Source organism: Rhinoraja longicauda, chromosome 5 (genome assembly GCF_053455715.1).
Source record: "Rhinoraja longicauda isolate Sanriku21f chromosome 5, sRhiLon1.1, whole genome shotgun sequence".
Lineage (NCBI taxonomy): Eukaryota > Metazoa > Chordata > Chondrichthyes > Rajiformes > Arhynchobatidae > Rhinoraja > Rhinoraja longicauda.
In genome coordinates, this window is record NC_135957.1 from 79,081,457 (window position 1) to 79,100,385 (window position 18,929).

The window sequence follows — 18,929 nt, forward strand, 5'->3', positions numbered from 1 at the left end:
ATGGGAGGCAAGGCATGACCTCAGCTAAACCAGACAAATCATACTCACAAAATAAATTTAAATCAGGGTAGCTTTCACTGATACAAAGTACAAATATTCAAAGTAGCCCACACAGATGCAGCGGAATAATAATATTAATGGTAAGGTTTGGGAGGGAAATTAAGAAATAGATGTTGCATGTCAAAGCTGTAACACATGGGTTTGCTGGAAGTCACGATTCCTCACAGAGACCTACAGATGCCAGTCAAGCATTCGGGGCATGGAGTCCAGACACGTCCTCGTACAAAATCATACAATTTGAGACAAGCTGTTATACTTCTAGAGTGACACAGGCTTCAAAGCACAAGCAATCAAGCGAGAACAAGGGACGAGGACAACAAAGATGGAACAGGGATGAAACGAGAGATTTTAAAAAACAACAAAAACTGCATATTTTGTGAATGTGAAATAAAAACTGAAGATGCCAACGATACTCTAAAGTCAGACAACATCCATGAAGATATAAACACAGATGACATTCCAGGTCATAACCAATGAAGATAAACAGTTGTTTCTTCACAGATTCTGCCTGATCTGTTGAGTATGCCTGATGTGAAACGTGCGTTTCCTCTTTAAAAAAATAAAGTAAGGATCTGAAAAAGGTTGAGAACATTTATGTTTCTGTTTATTAGGATATTATGACTTAACAACATTAGCAAAGGAAAGGAAGTAGTCAAAGGCAGAGAAATAATTTAGTTTAGAGATACAGTGCGGAAACAGGCCTTTCGGCCCACCGAGTCTGCGCTGACTAGCGATCCCCATACACTAGCATTATCCTATACACTAAGAACAATTTACAATATTTTACCAAAGCCAATTAACCTACAAAACTGTACGCCTTTGGGGTGTGTGAGGAAACTAGAGCACCCGGGGAAAACCCACGCAGTCACAGGGAGAACCTAGAAACTCCATACAGACAGCACCCCCAGTCAGGATCGAACCCGGGTCTCTGGCGCTGTAAGGCAGTACGTCTACCGTTGCGCCACCGTGCCGCCCCTAAATTGTATTATGATTTGATAATCACCAACTTTCAAAAGCTTGTGTGAATCTGCAAATCAAGCCTTTATGTGGAACAGCTTTGAACATGAATAAATTATTGTTGGGCGCAAAGGAAGTGCATTCATGTTAGCATGAGAAAGGAAGAACTGTCTGGTGAAAAAAACTTCTCATTTACTAAAATGGAGGGGAGGAGTCGAAGTTCAAATGGAAGGTTCCTTTTTGTAAGTGAACTGTGAGAAAATGGGAATTTAAAGCAAGAGACATGGAAGTTCAAGAAACAATAGTTAAAAACACCAACAACAAGTCTGTTGAGTATTTAAAAATACAATTCAAACATACATATTGTTTTAATTACCGTGCCTCTGCTACTTTTACAAAGCAGTGATGAAATGAATAATTAGGCAATCTCATTAGAATGAATATATAATTGGTCATAAATCTGCAACACAGTCCAACAGACAGGCCAAACATATCTGCGCCAGATGCATAATTGTAAGCATGGATTTTTAATAAAACATTAATAAATTGCCCACATGTTGTGTACACATCCCTCTTTTCAACCCTTGATTCATTGTGTGAAATACTTAGAGACATAATATAAATACAAACGCAATTATAATTAATGATTTAAAAGTAGACTAGGTGCTGAATAATACTGTTAAAACATGCTAGAGTCGAACACGTTGAAACATAATAAATTAGTCCAACTCATGAGTGAATTTCCTTAGAAATGGCAATGTCTCAATTTTGGGTTCAAGAGAACACAGTAAATCCACCTGCCATTATGCACACTGTGGCAAATTTTAGAGTGAATATTTTGTAAACAGAAAATGAAAACTGGAGGTTGGAAATCTGAAACAGAAACAGGAAAATGTTGCAAATGGTCAGTCAGCAGTCATCTTTTGCAGAAAGGTCTGATACGATGCTGAGTTTTTTTTACTGGTGGTGGAACAAATAGAAGTGTGCACACAATGAATGGAATGTGGCTGATTGAGCATCTCATTACCGAAGCAGAAGCAGATGATGGTTATGATATTAATGATAATCTGCTAGAATGCACAGATCCTTGGAGAACCACAGTCTGCACTACAGCATGTTTAGCGTCACAGAGTCAAATAGCGCCGAAACATGCCCTTCGGCCCAACTTGCCACACCCAACCAACATTCCCCATCTACACCATTCCCATCTGCCAACATTTGGCCAACATCTCTTTAAACCCAGACATGCGAGTGAGGTAAAAAAAGAGGAAAAGAGCTGAGGGCTTGCGCATGGCATACAGCGAGGGTCAAAAAATTGGAAAAATGACACACAAAGTTACTAGTTTCAAGCGTCTTTTAGTACATTTCAAAGTAAAAACGGACATTACAAAATAATGTGAATATGTCACTATCTACTAATAACGTTTTGAAGTAAAGGGAGGCACGGTGGCGCTGCGGTAGAGTTGCTGCCTTACAGCGAATGCAGCGCCGGAGACTCAGGTTCGATCCTGACTACGGGCGCCGTCTGTACGGAGTTTGTACGTTCTCCCCGTGACCTGCGTGGGTTTTCTCTGAGATCTTCGGTTTCCTCCCACACTCCAAAGACGTACAGGTATGTAGGTTAATTGACTGGGTAAATGTAAAAAAATTGTCCCTAGTGTGTAGGGTAGTGTTAATGTGCGGGGATCGCTGGGCGGCGCAGACTCTGTGGGCCGAAGGGCCTGTTTCCGCACTGTATCTCTAAATCTAAATTCGCACATTAATTGATAATCAGCCCAAAAAGGCTTTTCTGCTGTGTTTTATATTTTAACCCCGTCTTAATTAATTTAGCTATATAATCTTGCACTTAAATTTAATATTTACTCATTACAGTTCCATCACTGATTTTCTGTCACTCTTGATTCCAGAGCTTTGCTGGTTTATCCAGCCGGCCAAGGAAGTCGGCTATGGGGATAGATGTGCTGGCTCCAGCTGGGCTGGAGTTCCAGAGCCCCGGCCGCAGGTTACAAATTCAACCCACCGATCGGCCATGGGAGTCCCGATGAGGTCGAGATTGACTGCCTTGCCCAGCCTAGGTGCCACATTTTTGGGGAGACTTCCAGGGCGGGGGGATTTCTCGCAGAACCCCTAGCGATCTCTAGCTGAACCCTAGTGCTCATTACAAATCTATACATCGTTTCTTTTCCTTTTTTCCGATCCGATTTCTCCGTTGGTAAACACGATTTTGACAGTGAAAAACGTGGAAATCATGCAAAAAGCGCGGAAAATGGATTTTAAAAACGCGGAAAATTCACATGCCTGTAAACCCGTCCTATCCATGTACCTGTCTAGATGCTTCTTAAACGTTTATGTTGCATAGCTCGGGAGTTGCAAACAGCATTCATAGCAAGCGGATTTGAGTATAGGAGCAGGGAGGTTCTGCTGCAGTTGTGCAGGGCCTTGGTGAGACCGCACCTGGAGTATTGTGTACAGTTTTGGTCTCCTAATCTGAGGAAAGACATTCTAGCCTTAGAGGGAGTACAGAGAAGGTTCACCAGATTGATCCCTGGGATGGCAGGACTTTCATATGAAGAAAGACTGGATAAACTAGGCTTATACACACTGGAATTTAGAAGACTGAGGGGGGATCTTATAGAAACATATAAAATTCTTAAGGGGTTGGAGAGGCTAGATGCGGGAAGATTGTTCCCGATGTTGGGGAAATCCAGAACCAGGGGTCACAGGTTAAGGATAAGGGGGAAGTCTTTTAGGACCGAGATGAGAAAACATTACTTCACACAGAGAGTGGTGAGTCTGTGGAATTCTCTGCCACAGAAGGTAGTTGAGGCCAGTTCATTGGCTATATTTAAGAGAGAGTTAGATGTGGCCCTTGTGGCTAAAGGGATCAGGGGGTATGGAGAGAAGGCAGGTACAGGTTACTGAGCTGGATGATCAGCCATGATCATATTGAATGGCGGTGCAGGCTTGAAGGGCCGAATGGCCTACTCCTGCACCTATTTTCTATGTTTCTATGTTTCTATACATGCCTTTCTATAAGATCCTGATTGATCCTTTATCATATCACTCTCCTGCAATTACATCAAATCCTCCAACTGCCTTAATATGTAAAAAATCTATTATCTCTATCTTGTTTATACTCAGGGATCAAGCCTCCGTGGTGCTCTTGGATAGAGAATGCCAAAGTTTCACAACCCTCTGAGTGAACATGTTACTTCTCATCTCAGTCTTGAACGACTGACCTTTTCTTTTGAGATCTTTAGCTGGTTTGTAAGATTCAAGATAGACCTTATAAATAGGTCCTCAGTTTAACGCACAAAAGCCATGGATGTTGCATAAAGCTTGAATGGGTTCATTGAATTAGATTTTCAGTTTATTCAACAAGAAAAAAGAAGCAGACCAAAGATTTTAAAAGATATGGGTTAAACTCGGTGGTGGGGCCGCAACTATTTACAATATATATTAATGATTTGGATGATGGAATTAGAAGTAACACTAGCACGTTTGCAGATGACACAAGGCTTGGTGGCAGTGTGAAGTGCGAAGAAGATATTAGGAGGTTGCAGGGAGACTTAGACAGGTTGAGTGAGTGGGCAAATGCATGGCAGATGCAGTATAATGTAGATAAGGGTGACGTTATCCAATTTGGCAGCAAAAACAAGGAGGCAGATTATTATCTCAATAGTGTCAGATTAGGTAAAGGGAAAGTGCAACGAGACCTGGGTGTCCTTGTACACCAGTCACTGAAAGTAAGCGTGCAGGTACAGCAGGCAGTGAAGAAAGCTAATGGCATGTTGGCCTTCATAACGAGGATTTGAGTATAGGAGTAAAGAGGTCCTTCTGCAGTTGTAAAGGGGCCTGGTGAGACCATATCTGAAGTATTCTGTGCAGTTTTGGTCTCCTAATTTGAGGAAGGACATCCTTGCTATTGAGGCAGTGCACCGTAGGTTCACGTAGTTAATTCCCGGGGTGACGGGACTGTCATATGAGGAAAGATTGGAAAGACTGGGCTTGTATTCACTGGTGTTTAGAAGAATGAGAGGGGATCTTATAGAGACGGATAAAATTATAAAAGAACTGGACAAGCAAGATGCAGGAAAAATGTTCCCAGTGTTGGGGAAATCCAGAATCAGGGGCCACAGTCTACGAATAAAGGGGAGGCCATTTAAAACTGAGGTGAGAAAAAACTGTTTCACCCAGAGAGTTGTGAATTTGTGGAATTCTCGGCCACAGAAGGCAGTGGAGGCCAATTCACTGGATGAATTTAAAAGAGAGTTAAATAAAGCTCTAGCGGCTAGTGGAAACAAGGGATATGAGGAGAAGGCAGGCACAGGTTACTGTTTGTGGATGATCAGCCATGATCACAATGAATTGCAGTGCTGGCTCGAAGGACCAAATGGCCTCCTCCTGCACCTATTTTCTGTTTCTATGTTAAACACAGGCAGCTGGGACTAGGTGTGCGTGTGAGAGAGAGAGACAGTGAGAGAGAGAGACAGTGAGAGAGAGAGAGACAGAGAGAGAGAGACAGAGAGAGAGAGAGAGAGAGAGAGAGAGAGAGAGAGAGAGAGAGAGAGAGAGAGAGAGAGAGAGAGAGAGAGAGAGAGAGAGAGAGAGAGAGAGAGAGAGAGAGAGAGAGAGAGAGAGAGAGAGAGAGAGAGAGAGAGAGAGAGAGAGAGAGAGAAAAAAAGAGAAAGAGGAGAGAGAGGAGAGAGAGGAGAGAGAGAAAGAGAAGAGAGAGAAAGAGAAGAGAGAGAAAGAGAAGAGAGAGATAGACTGAGAAAGATAGAGAGAGGGAGAAAGATAGAGAGAGGGAGAAAGATAGAGAGAGGGAAAGATAGAAAGATCTCCAGCACTGTGTCTTTTTTTTTGTGGATGTTCCATCTGACACAATGATCTGGGAAATTAAGCATAATGCACAATAGTCAATTGTGCGCTAAAACCAAGCAAAACTTCAATGTAATTAGTTTAAATGTTGACTTGTATGCATTTGACCGGCCTAATACAGAAGCTGGTAGCATAACACAGTCATCAATCACAGCAATGATATGCCCTGTACAAATGCTAAAGAAACAGCAAGGGCCTCAAATGGAAATGTAGGCCTTAACCCCAAGGAACTAGGAGATTGTAGATGTTGCAATTTGGGGCAACAAATAATAGTCAATGAGTTATACAGCAGGGAAAAGCGGCCCTTCGGCCCAATTATCTGTGCTGATCAAGATGCTCTTATAAACTAGTTCCTTTTGCTCTCGTTTGACCCATATCCTTCTAAACAGAAGGCATTTTTTAGTCAAGATGTTTCTTCAGTCCGAAAAAGAGACCTGACTTCAAATGTTATCTGTTCATTCTTGCCACAGATGCTGCTTACCTGCTGAATTTCTCCAGCACTTTGTGTTTTGTAGCATTTGCAATCTCTTGGGTCTCTGTGCCTTTTAAATATTGTTATTCTATTGGCATCAACCACTTCCTCTGGCAGCTCATTTCATATACATGTCACCCTCTTCGTGAAAAAGTTGACCTTCCAGTCTTATTAAATCTATTCCCTTTCAGCTTAAACCTATTCCCTCTAGTTAGATATAACTTTAGGGGCTAGTGGAATCAAGGGATATGGAGAGAAGGCAGGCACAGGGTACTGATTGTGGATGATCAGCCATGATCACAATGAATGGCGGTGCTGGCTCAATGGGCCAAATGGCCTCCTCCTGCACCTATTTTCTATGTTTCTAGTTCTTGATTCCCCATCCCTATCCAAACTCCTCATGATTTTATACAGCTTTGTAAGATCACCTCTCTCCATGGAATAAAGTTGAGCTTACCCCACCTCTCCCTACAACTCAGTCCCTCGAGTCCTGGCAACATCCTCCATTAATCGATGGCAACTTGTCAATGCCAACCAAGACGACCCATCTAAGATTGTCCCATTTGCTTGCAATTTGACCATATCCCTCTAAACCTTTCCTATCCATATACCTGTACAAGTGTCTTTTAAATATTGTATTGTACTTGCCTCAACTACCATCTTTAATGACTCATTCCATTTACCCACCACCCTCTGTGTGAAAAAAGATGCTCCTTAGATTCCAATTAAATTTTTCAACCCTCACCTTAATCCCATGTCCTCTGGTTCTTGATTCGCCTACTCTGGGTAAAAGACTGTGCATTCACCTTATCAATTCACCTCATGTTGTTATACACCTCTATAAGATCACCTTCTAGCCTTCTGCGCTCCAAGGAATAAAGTCCCAGTTTGCCCAATCTCTCCCTATATCTCAGCCCTCGAATCCTGGCAAAATCCTTGTAAATCTTCTCTGCTATCTTTCGATCTTAATGGTATCATTCTTATAGATGGGTGACCAAAACACAATATAATGCTCAAAACGTTGCCTCACCAACGGCTTGTACGACTACAACATAACATCTCAACTTCTATTCTCAATGCTCTTGAGGTTTGGGTACCGAGGTACAATGAAAAGCTCTGTTTTGAACACCATCCAAAACAGATCAAATAATTACATAAATATAATTAAGTCAAACTCAAGTACAGTATATAGAGCAAATAAGATACAGAGTGCAGAATACAGTTGTCAGCATTGACTATTGACAATCCTCAATAGTCTGACAAAGGGTCTCGACCCAAAATAAACGTCAGGTGCCCCAATAGGAACATCATTGATGAACGTCAGCGGTCCAAAAGCATTCTTCATTACCATGTCTACCTGTAAGGCCACTTTCAGGAAAATAAGTGCTGGAGAACTCAGCTGGCCAAGCAGCAGATGTGGAGAGAAATGGCATTTTGTGTTGAGACCCTCTATCTGGACTAAAGAAGGGAAATAGTCAGTATGGAGAACTGAGGTGGAAGATCTGGGTGTCCTTGTTCATCAGTCACTTACAGTTAGCATGCACGTACAGCAGGCAGTGAAGAAAGCTAATGGCATGTTGGCCTTTATGACAAGAAGAGTTGAGTATAGGAGCAAAGAGGTCCTTCTGCAGTTGTACAGGGCCCCGATGAGATCGCACCAGGAGTACTGTACGCAGTTTTGGTCTCCAAATTTGAGGAAGGATATTCTTGCTATTGAAGTCATGCAGTGTAGGTTCATTAGGTTAATACCCGGAATGGCGGGACTGTCGTATGTTGAAAGACTGGAGCGACTAGGCTTGTATAGAAGGATGAGAGGGGATCTTATTGAAACATATAAGATTATTAAGGGATTGGACACATTAGAGGCAGGAAACATGTTCCCAATGTTGGGGGAGTCCAGAACAAGGGGCCACAGTTTAAGAATAAGGGGTAGGCCATTTAGAACTGAGATGAGGAAAAACTTTTTCAGTCAGAGAGTTGTGAATCTGTGGAATTCTCTGCCTCAGAAGGCAATGGAGGCCAATTCTCCGAATGCTTTCAAGAGAGAGCTAGATAGAGCTCTTAAAGATCGCAGAGTCAGGGGGTATGGGGAGAAGGCAGGAACGGGGTACTGATTATGAATGATCAGCCATGATCACATTGAATGGCGGTGATGGCTCGAAGGGCCGAATGGCCTACTCCTGCACCGATTGTCTATCTCTTTCTGCCAACTCTTATCCCACACTTTCCCCCTCACCTCTTTATACTGGCTCCCCTCTAATTTTTCAGTCCAGATGAAGGGTCCTGACACAAAATGGCGAGTGCCCACAGATGCTGCTGGACCAGGTTATCCATCAGGTTATTTGTTACACAAGGAAGAGGGTCTGTCTGTGATCCATCAGCATTTCTGATTCAGCCACTGATTTAGACACCAATTCCCCTTGAGAACCAAGTACATGAGTAAATATAAGCTAGAATAGCACTGCATGAAAATATGTGCTATTTTCACATAACACGTTACTTCAAATGTGTCTTTTGAAATGAATTTGAATAAATAATTAAAGGGCTATCTAGAAAAGGAAGGGTAATGGGACTGATTGGATTTATCTACAGGAAAACAAATGATGTCCTGAGCTGCAATTTTTCTATATCCATCTAATCCATGGTTACAACTAACCTCCACATGTACTATTCAGACTAATGCTTTTCCCTCAGAGTCCAAGACAAAGGGAATAATTTCTGAAAGGAGTTCAGATAGTCTCATATTTTAAATAACACTGACTAAAATGTTTCGGAGTATGATGTGATTAACAACAACAGTACAGGTCTTTACATGACATGATTGGTAAAAATAATAATCAATCAATTTGATAACCAATCAAGTCAATCGACTTGTTTTTTTATCTGGAAAATAAAGGTTCCTTTTACTAACCTGGGATTCATGATAAGACGACGGAAAAAGTACGTCCACGTAATGTAGTCCATGGCATCTTGTTTGGAACCAACCGTTCCAGCAGAAATCTCAGCATTCATGTGGTCAGAGAGAACTTCCAATAAACTACAATGTGGGAAACATGTAATAGTAATCAACAAACAGGACGAGTATTAATTCCCTTTCTTGGGATCAAATGACATAGGGTAAAGATTTTGTTTGCTGGCATTCTTGACGCTCAAATTTGAAAATAGAGGGAATCTGCTCCCTAGTAATATGCTTTTGCCGGAAGACATTTCCGGATCAATTAACCAATTTAGTATGTCATGCAGACAAGCACAACTTGTGACAGGTAATCTCAGTATTGCACTAATATTGCTATGACTACCGTTTGTGGATTACAAGACAGACTTGATGAAACATTTGGAATGGAAGACTTTGTTGTCACATGTGACAAGGCACGTGAAATTCTTTGCTTGCATACCCAAGGTTTGCAAACAGTCGCCACATATGGCCCTGTCAAAGTTACAAAGTACCCCCACCGGCTCCTCCTTTGTTCTCCCCCCTCGTCCCGCTCTCCATTGTTCTCCTCCTTCCCGGTGGTCCCCCCACGCCAGGTCCTCCATTGTTCATTGTTCTTACCCCTCCCTCATGGCGGTCCACCCCACGCTGGATCCTCCATTGTTCTTCCCCCTCCCCCCTCACAATGGTTCCTCCACCGACCGCCGGTCGCATTTGAATACTCCTTAACATTTTAATCAATATTTATAAGATTACATTCCACATTTTTGTCTTAACATTAAAACTGAAACAAAAAATGGGTTTGGCTATAATTATTTGAAAGGAGCAAATTAACTAACCAGTATATGTATTCAATATCAATAATAATGCTCAGAACCCTAAACTGACAATTCTGCAAGAAATTCATTAATGTATTTTAGATGCACTTTCTACTTAGAAACCTAGAAAATAGGTGCAGGAGTAGGCCATTCGGCGTTTCGAGCCAGCACCAGCATTCAATATGATCATTGCTGATCAGTACCCCATTCCTGCTTTCTCCCCATATGCCTCGATTCCGTTAGTCCCAAGAGCTATATCCAACTGTCTCTTGAATACATTCGGTGAATTCGCCTCCACTGCCTTCTGTGGCAGAGAATGCCACAGATTCACTGCTCTCTGGGTGAAAACGTTTTCCTCATCTCAGTCCTAAATGGCCTACCTCTTATTCTTAAACTGTGACCCCTAGTTCTGGACTCCCCAAACATCGGGAACATTTTTCCTGCATCTAGCCTGTCCAATCCCTTAATAATTTTATTTGTTTTTTATAAGATCCCCTCTCATCCTTCAAAATTTCAGTAAATATAAGCCCAGTCGCTCCATTCTTTCATCAGATGTCAGTCCTGCCATCCTGGAGATTAACCTGGTGAACTTACGCTGCACTCCCTCAATAACAAGAATGTCCTTCCTCAAATTAGGAGACCAAAACTGCGCACAATACTCCAGGTGCACCTCACCAGGGCCCCGTACAACTGCAGTAGGACCTCCTTGCTCCTATACTCAAATCCTCTCGCTATGAAATGAATAGAGTCAAACTAAAACTTAGGTTGAGAACTGTGAGAGTTTTCAATTTGACTGGCGTTTCTGTTTTTGTTTAATTCTCTTTTAGGGTTATTTTCAAATGTAACAATTTATTACGTATAATATGCTATCATGTAAGTACTCAGAAGCTGAAAATTAATCATAAATTCCGAGAAGAAAATTGGTTAAATTCCAATATTTATAAAATTTTATCTTAAAACATGTTTAGTGCCATATAAAGTAAATGATGAAGCATGCATCAGTGATCCTTGGATCCTGATACCTTTTTCTGGCCCACTACAAGGGTTGCCAACTGTCCCGTATTAGCCGGGACATCCCGTATTTTGGGCTAAATTGGTTTGTCCCGTACGGGACCGCCCTTGTCTCGTATTAGACCCGGTGGGCGCTGTCGGCCCGGACGCTGTAGGCCCGGACAGTGTAGGCCTGGACAGTGTAGGCCCGGGCGCCGCCTAACGGAGGTTGCGTAGCAACCCGCCTCCTGGCCCGGTGGCCGCCTTTGGTGGAGCGGGAGCACGTGGTCGCTGACTGGGTGAGGTCACGTGGGGCGCGGGGAGGTGATGTCACCTTGTCCCTTATTTTGGAGTGAGATAGTTGGCACCCCTGCCCACTATGTTAATTGCATTTGGAAAGTGGATACATAGCCTTTATTTGATTAGAATGCTAGGAGAAAGGTACGTGACACTTTGTCCCTGGGATATGGGCTTTAAATAAAATTAAATGGCATGATAGATGAATGACTTGATGCACAGAGCCTCTTGCCCAGAGTAGGTGAATCGATGACCAGAAGACTTAGGTTTAAGATAAACGGGAAAAGACTTAATAGGAATCTGAAGGGTAACTTTTTCACACAAAGGTTTATGGAAAGAGCTGCCAGAGGAGGTAGTTGAGGCAGGGACTGTCCCAACGTTTCTGAAACAGGTAGACAGGTACATGGAAAGGACAGGTTTGGAGGGATAGGGGCCAAACGCGGGCAGGTGTGACTAATGTAGCTGGGACATGTTGGCCGGTGTGGGCAAGTTGGGCTGAAGGGCCTGCTTCCACGCTGGATCACTCTATAACTATGATGGGAAGCTTTTTTTTGGTGGATGCATATTGTCTGTGTGAACTGTGTTTTGCTGATATCATCCCAGCTATTTGTGGCCCGAAGTATTTATGAGATGACAGTCTGTCTCAGAGAGGCTCTTGGAACTGTTTGGTGCTGGCATGAAAAATGTAACTGTGCTCTTCTCAGTTGAATTTAAGTATATTGTTTGGATAAAGTACAGACAGTTTTAGCTTGACTTTTTCTGAATCGTTTCAAAGACTGGAACGGAAAATGGGGAAGAATTATATCCCTCATAGAAACAAATAAGTTCAAGAAATTTTAAATTTAATGCGCAGCTTTTTGGTGAAACAAAAAAATGTCATAAAAACTCACCTTGATTCAACAGGGAAGGGTTCATACAGAAACTTCTTATAGAAATCTTTTTTGATATCATGGACCAATATCACAGCTTTTCCCTGGTCATCAAACTGTGGCCGGCCTGCACGTCCCATCATCTGTAGAACATCTGAAGTTACACAAATAAGAAATTTTGTTTTGCTCGTTTATAATTCCAGTCATTAGGTTGAAAGATAATTATGTGACCAAAAATATTCAGCCCACCTCAATCATTTCATTTGATAAAAGTCCAACCTCCTTCTATGGTAGCATTTAAGTGCTTTTCAGATAGTGAAATTGTTCAGAAATATGCTATCTACATGGAAAGTAGTCAAGCCTTGTTGAAAGACGTTCCTCCTTGCTTACCTACATTAGGGTGGGCTGGTTGGGAAGATTTTAGAGCTCAGTAGTTTCCTCTCCACATACTGTATGCTACTGACCCTGTATTGGATGGAAATCCATGTAGCCCAGATGTTGTACAGCCATTATGTACCAGAAAGGGAAAGCTTTGGAAGGTTTACTATTTTTAATCAAAGGGTGGTGAATCTGTGGAATTCATTGCCACAGATGGCTGTCTGTGGATATTGTTATGGCAGAGAATGACAGATCCTTGATTAGTAAGGGTGTCAGGGATTATGGGGAGTAGGCAGGAGAATGGGATTGGGAGGGATAGATCAGCCATGATTGAATGACAGAGTAGACTTGATGGGCTGAATGGCCTAATTCTGCTAGTATAACATGAACTATTTTCTCTTGCTTTTCAATATTTTCAAACAAAACAATTGGAAAACACTGAGGAAAATATGTAACAAATAGTGCAGGAGAAATAGAGAAGGTAACCACCATATTTGAGCAGCTCACCTGTAATTGCAAAGTCCACGTAACGTTTAGTTTTTCCATCATAATACTCAGTACCCTTTACAACGACGAGATGAGCAGGGAAGTTCACCCCCCAAGCCAACGTGCTGGTGGCAATAAGAATCTACAACAGTATCAGTACAAATAGAATCAAATTCATTCCAACTTTAAAAAAATGAAATGGACAGGATATTATGAAAAGATGTAGTTGCTTACTTGGATCTTGCAATTAACAAAGAGTTCTTCCACATGTTTCCGATCACGTTCATGCAGCCCAGCATGATGTAGTCCAATACCAAAGGCTAATGTCAGTTTTAGATTGGAATCTTTCACCATCTCAATTATATCACTCATCTATAAAGATAAACAGCAACAGAAAGTGTATTAGTTCAACAATCCATTCTCTGAAACGAGGTCCTTAAGGAATAATAATTCTGACAACAATGGAAAGAACAAATTTGGTCCATGCTTTCTTCTTCCTGTGTCTGAATGTTTTGAAGAAATTGGCTATGAAAAAAGTAGATGCACTAGTTATAGTCTTTGAAAATTATACAAGTTGTGGAATGATTCACCGATTCGAAGACGGAAAGTATAACATCAAGAGAAATATCAGAAAGAATTATTGTGAAAGTGGTAACAGGGCATTTAGATAACTGTAATTGGATTGGCAATGTCAACATGGATTTATGAAAGAGAAATCATGTTTGATAAATATGTTTTTTGACATTGCAACTAGCACAATCGACGGGGTCAAATCAGAAGTGGTACAAAGGCTTTCTCCAGTTTGCATTAGGGATCCAGAGGTATTGCACACAGGCCACAATCAACATCTGCACATGGTTTAGTGCACTTGGACCATCAGAAGACCTTCTTAAAGAACTGCAAAAAAAAAAGATTATAAACTATAATTTAAGCACACAGGATTGCTGGTTAAAATGTCAAGTGGCCTGAGCATTCATGAATGGACAATGCACAGGAATAGGAACAAATGTGTTGGAAGGCTGTGTCAGATGGGTTGTTGTGCCTCATCACTTTGAAAAGGTGGTCATGCTCTTTCTGTTATATCACATAAAACAACATTCATAAATACAGCTCCCAGATTATTTTATACAATTTCAAAGAATAGCCAATAGATCAGGAATAAAATCCTAAATGCAGCAAGCCTTACAATGCAGATGATTCAATTTTCATTTGCAGGCATTGATTGTGGTCATTGTTTCCTGTGTATAATGCCTAAGGATCTGCAATGCAAATTGCAGAAGGTCCCTAGTTAGGAGGCTGCTCCTTGCTTAATGAATCTGCTGGGTTGTTAACAGCAGGAAACCACGGCTGCTGCTAGGAGACAGTCATGTGTTTGCATAAATCATCACTGCATGTGTTTCCAGACCGATCAAAACTTCACTAACACATGCATAACTATAACAATGAGTAAATGATGTGTTGTCAAAGTACTTCTATAAATATAGCAATGTGGTTCTGATAAAAAAAAAGTCATTGGAAGAGAAATATAATTATGCCGTTAAATACAAGAGGTGTGTGAACAATTACAATATTGTCAAGGTTAGTTTGTAATGTTTCTTAATCATTAATTACTGCACAATTTAAGTGCAGTGCTATTGACTAATTAATCATTAGGATATTATCATGAACATCATGAATATTATTGGATATAAATTGCAAAACACGCATCATAACCAGAGAATCACTACTGCTTTACTCACACAGTCCTCATTAGTATTCCCCAATAGTTTATCCTTAATATGCTCTCCTTGGCAACATCATCTGAGAACAAGATTTCAGATTTCTCACAAAACCTCATGACATCCAGCTCTAGCAACAACGATGATGCCTTTCCATTCTTAGTCTGGAGACACCAGAGACAGCAGATGCTGGAATCTGGAGCAAAAATAAACTACTGGAGCAAATTATAATGTTGGACTAACTAACAGGTCAGGCAACATCTCTGGAACACATGGATTAGTGAGGTTTCGGGTCGGGACCCTTCTTCAGACTGAAGATAGATCCCAACCCTAAGTACCGGCTATGCATGTCCTCCAGAGATGCTGCCAGTCCCACTGAGTTATTCCAGCACATTATGTTCTATGCAAGTCTGCATGGTGAGTCTGTGGAATTCTCTGCCACAGAAGGTAGTTGAGGCCAGTTCATTGGCTATATTTAAGAGGGAGTTAGATGTGGCCCTTGTGGCTAAAGGGATCAGGGGGTATGGAGAGAAGGCAGGTACAGGTTACTGAGCTGGATGATCAGCCATGATCATATTGAATGGCGGTGCAGGCTCGAAGGGCCGAATGGCCTACTCCTGCACCTATTTTCTATGTTTCTATGCAAGATTCGAGTATCTGCAGTTCCTTGTGTCTCCATTTTACTGGAGGAAATCAGAGGGTCCACCATCTGTGGAGGCAAAGGGACTGCCAATGTTTTGGATCGAGGCCCTGCTTTAGGACTGATCTTTGTCTGAAATGGTAGGGCCTTTTGGGTCTCTTGGTAGTGGTGAGCAAGGAGATGCAGGAACATCTGTTGCACCTCCTATGGTTGCTGGGGAAAATGCTGGGTGACAGGGGTGGATAGTGGGTTTGGATGAGTCAATCAGGGTGTCCTGGAGTGAGTGGTCCCAGTAGAAAGCAGTAAGGGGTAGGGAGGGGAGTATGTGACTGGTGGAGGAAATCCGTTGCAACTAGCGGAAGTAATAAAGGATTTCTGCATTTGTTTCCGATTCCAGCATCTGAAGTTTTATCTGTTCTCCACCACTCTACACAGGCCTTACTGCAACCCTCGTCCATGCATTTTTTAACCAATAATCGCATGGATGGCCTCCTTTATTTTGTTCTGTAAATTTTGTGCTGACCTAAACCTCCCCGAATATATCTGATCCACCACTGAAGTTGTGCTATTCACTGCAATGGCTGTATGTTCCGTATCATCATCAATGGAATTGTGAATGACACTGATCAAACTGTAATCATTATCAACAAGTTTGAGTTTAGAGATACACTGCGGAAACAGGCCCTTTGGCCCGCTGAGTCCACAGCGACCTGCGATCCCCGCACACATACACTATCCTATATACAATTGGGACCATTTTTTAAACAATTTTACAAAGCCAATTAACCCATAAATCTGAAAATAGACACAAATAGCTGGAGTAACTCAGTGGGACATGCAGCATCTCTGGAGAGAAGGAATGGGTGATGTTTTGGGTCGAGACTCTTCTTCAGACTGGTAGGCTTCAGAACCTATAAAACTATACGTTTTTGGTGTGGGAGGAAACCGCAGCTTCTGGAGAAAACCCCATGCAGGTCATGGGGAAAACGTACAAGCTTCTTACAGATAGCACCCGTAGTCAGGATCATATCCGGGTCTCTGGTGCTGCAAGGCAGCAACTCTACTGATGCGCCTAGTTCTACCTTTGATTTTAAAATCAAGAGATTATCATGGAGGACAAGAAGATTAGGTCAAGGATGCTGCCTGAGGAACTCCTGCAGTGTTGCTTTCAGTGCTATGCTGAATTTGATCCCCATGACCCCTCACACCTTTATGGATGCAATGTATCACTCCGTTTGCATGTTGTACTCAACTGACCAGTTAGATGAGGTCTCTCATATCATACTCAGTTCAATGTTGCCATAATGTCAAGCAAGGTCACCCTTACCTCACCTCTCGATATTTGCTCTGACATCGATAAACACGTCCATGATGTCGAGTAGATTACTAGGTCAAATAACAAAGTTTGATGACTTCCATTATTTTGCCACTGATTAGTCTGAGAAATGGACGGGTGGAATTACACAAGAACCCACACAACACCCAGGCTTGACCTGCCACGTGGCAAGTAACATTTGCATTACAGAACTGCAGACAAACTAGTTACCCGAAGCAAAAGAGAGCCTAACAACCTTTCTATGATTTTCTATCATTGAATCATCCACTATTAACTGCCCAGGGTTCACTGATAATAAGCTGCTTTAAAAGATTGAAAATTAATCAGGTTCATGTACATTTGGGAACCACTGGAGTAGTTGAGTGCCAGTCTGAAATCTCTTATCAAAATGTTCATAATCCAGTCAGTTATCAAGAGAGAATAATTAGTGTCACAGAGTCATACAGCATGGAAACAGGCCCACGCCGAACAAAATGCCCCATCTACACTGGTCCCACCTGCCTATATTTGGGCCATATCCTTCTAAGCCTTTCCTGTCCATGTATGTAACTGTCCAAATGTCTGTTAAATGTTGCGATTGTAGCTGCCTCAACTACTTCCTCTGGCAGCTTGTTCCATACATCCACCATCATTTGTGTGAAAAAGTAGTCCCTCAAGTTCCTATTAAATCTTTCTCCTCTTAACTTAAACCTATGTCCTCTGCTTCTCGATTCCACTGCTCGGGGTAAACGACTCTGTGCATTTACCCTATCTATTCCCCTTGTGATGTGATACAGCTCTATAAGGTCACCTTCATCCTCCTGCACTCCAAGGAATAAACTCCTAGCCTGCTCAACCTCTCCCTAAACGATCAGGTCCTTGAGTACTGGCAGCATCCACGTATATCTTCTCTCCACCCTTTACAGCTTAACAACATCTTTACCATAACGAGATCCACATGGGGCCTCACCAATGTCATGTAGCATAACATCCCAACTTCTATACTCAGAACACTTAAAATATGGAACCCTTTACCTCAGAGCGTGTCAGAGGTGAGGAACTCCAGCATTAATGAATAACGTCCTAATATCCCAAAGTATGCTCACCAATGACAAAACGTAAAAGACAAAAGGTAAAAGAGTTAAATAACGGACTCCTTGCTTATTTTAATTGGTGTAGCTGCAACAGCACACTTTTTTATCATCAGAAGCCTGACCCCCAACATCTACTCCCTCAATCACCAATGCACCTTGCCTGCAGTGTGTACTACCAAATTGATACACTGTGGTAACTCAGCCGTATATATTTGAGAGCACTCCTAAACCAGCAGGTTCTAGTAACTAGATGGAAGAGGAGGAGGATACATCATCATCTGATGTCCTCTTACTTGTGGCACATTGGGATTTGCACACATGGTGCCATTGACCAATGTCATCATGTCAAAATCATGGAACCAACTTTCTAACAAAATGGCAAGGGCACCTCAAGAACAGTTGCAGAACACGTTGGTACGGACATCTTGAGTTGCAGTAAAAGCTGGCTTGTCCAGTGTCACTATCCAAAACATAATAATAAACTGGTGCAAAACGAGTTAGCTTGGTACAATACCAGCTAAACCAGCAGTTCTCAAAGATGCATGTACCTGATCGATTTTTGATGTTTTAAGCCACCACACAAACAGTTTCACAGTCTGTGCTACTTCTATTCAAAAGCAGTTCCACTAAAGCAAGCTTTATTCAATTTTCTTTTATTAGCACCATCTTTAACAATTAACAAACACTAAGCTATCACTTTATTTAAGACTCGTCAGAAAACTGTGAGCTATTTTCCCCCAGAGGCATTATTTACAATCAATTTCTGTTGAAATATAATGACCCTTGTTGGACGGCAATGTTCATTTTAATATCTGGAAAATTACAACTCACACATGAATACTCTATGTTCAAGGATATGTTTAGTTAATTAGTTACGTGGCTGCCGTTCCGTGGGTAGCATATGGGCACATCCTGTTGATGGCTTGACAGCATTCCAATTGTGTTGTGTAATTTATGTTCCAATGCTAAGCGCACCTCCAAAAAGATGGCACGATGGGACTAGTTGGCCAAATGTCTCCAGC

General features: G+C 41.8%; 1 protein-coding gene across 3 annotated transcripts in view; it reads right to left on the reverse strand.

Moving 5' to 3' along the window:
* ascc3 (activating signal cointegrator 1 complex subunit 3) overlaps positions 1-18,929 on the reverse strand; it is a 328,254-nt gene that overhangs the window by 76,534 nt on the left and 232,791 nt on the right. For 2 of the 3 annotated variants that reach the window (XM_078399847.1, XM_078399848.1), the window contains exons 31-34: positions 13,375-13,512; positions 13,162-13,282; positions 12,298-12,430; positions 9,282-9,407 (exon numbers count right to left, since the gene is read on the reverse strand). In XM_078399847.1, coding sequence (XP_078255973.1) covers positions 9,282-9,407; positions 12,298-12,430; positions 13,162-13,282; positions 13,375-13,512 — 518 coding nt within the window. Of the gene's footprint in view, positions 1-9,281; positions 9,408-12,297; positions 12,431-13,161; positions 13,283-13,374; positions 13,513-18,929 lie in introns of those variants that run through there. The other variant, XR_013547292.1, reaches the window with a different exon arrangement.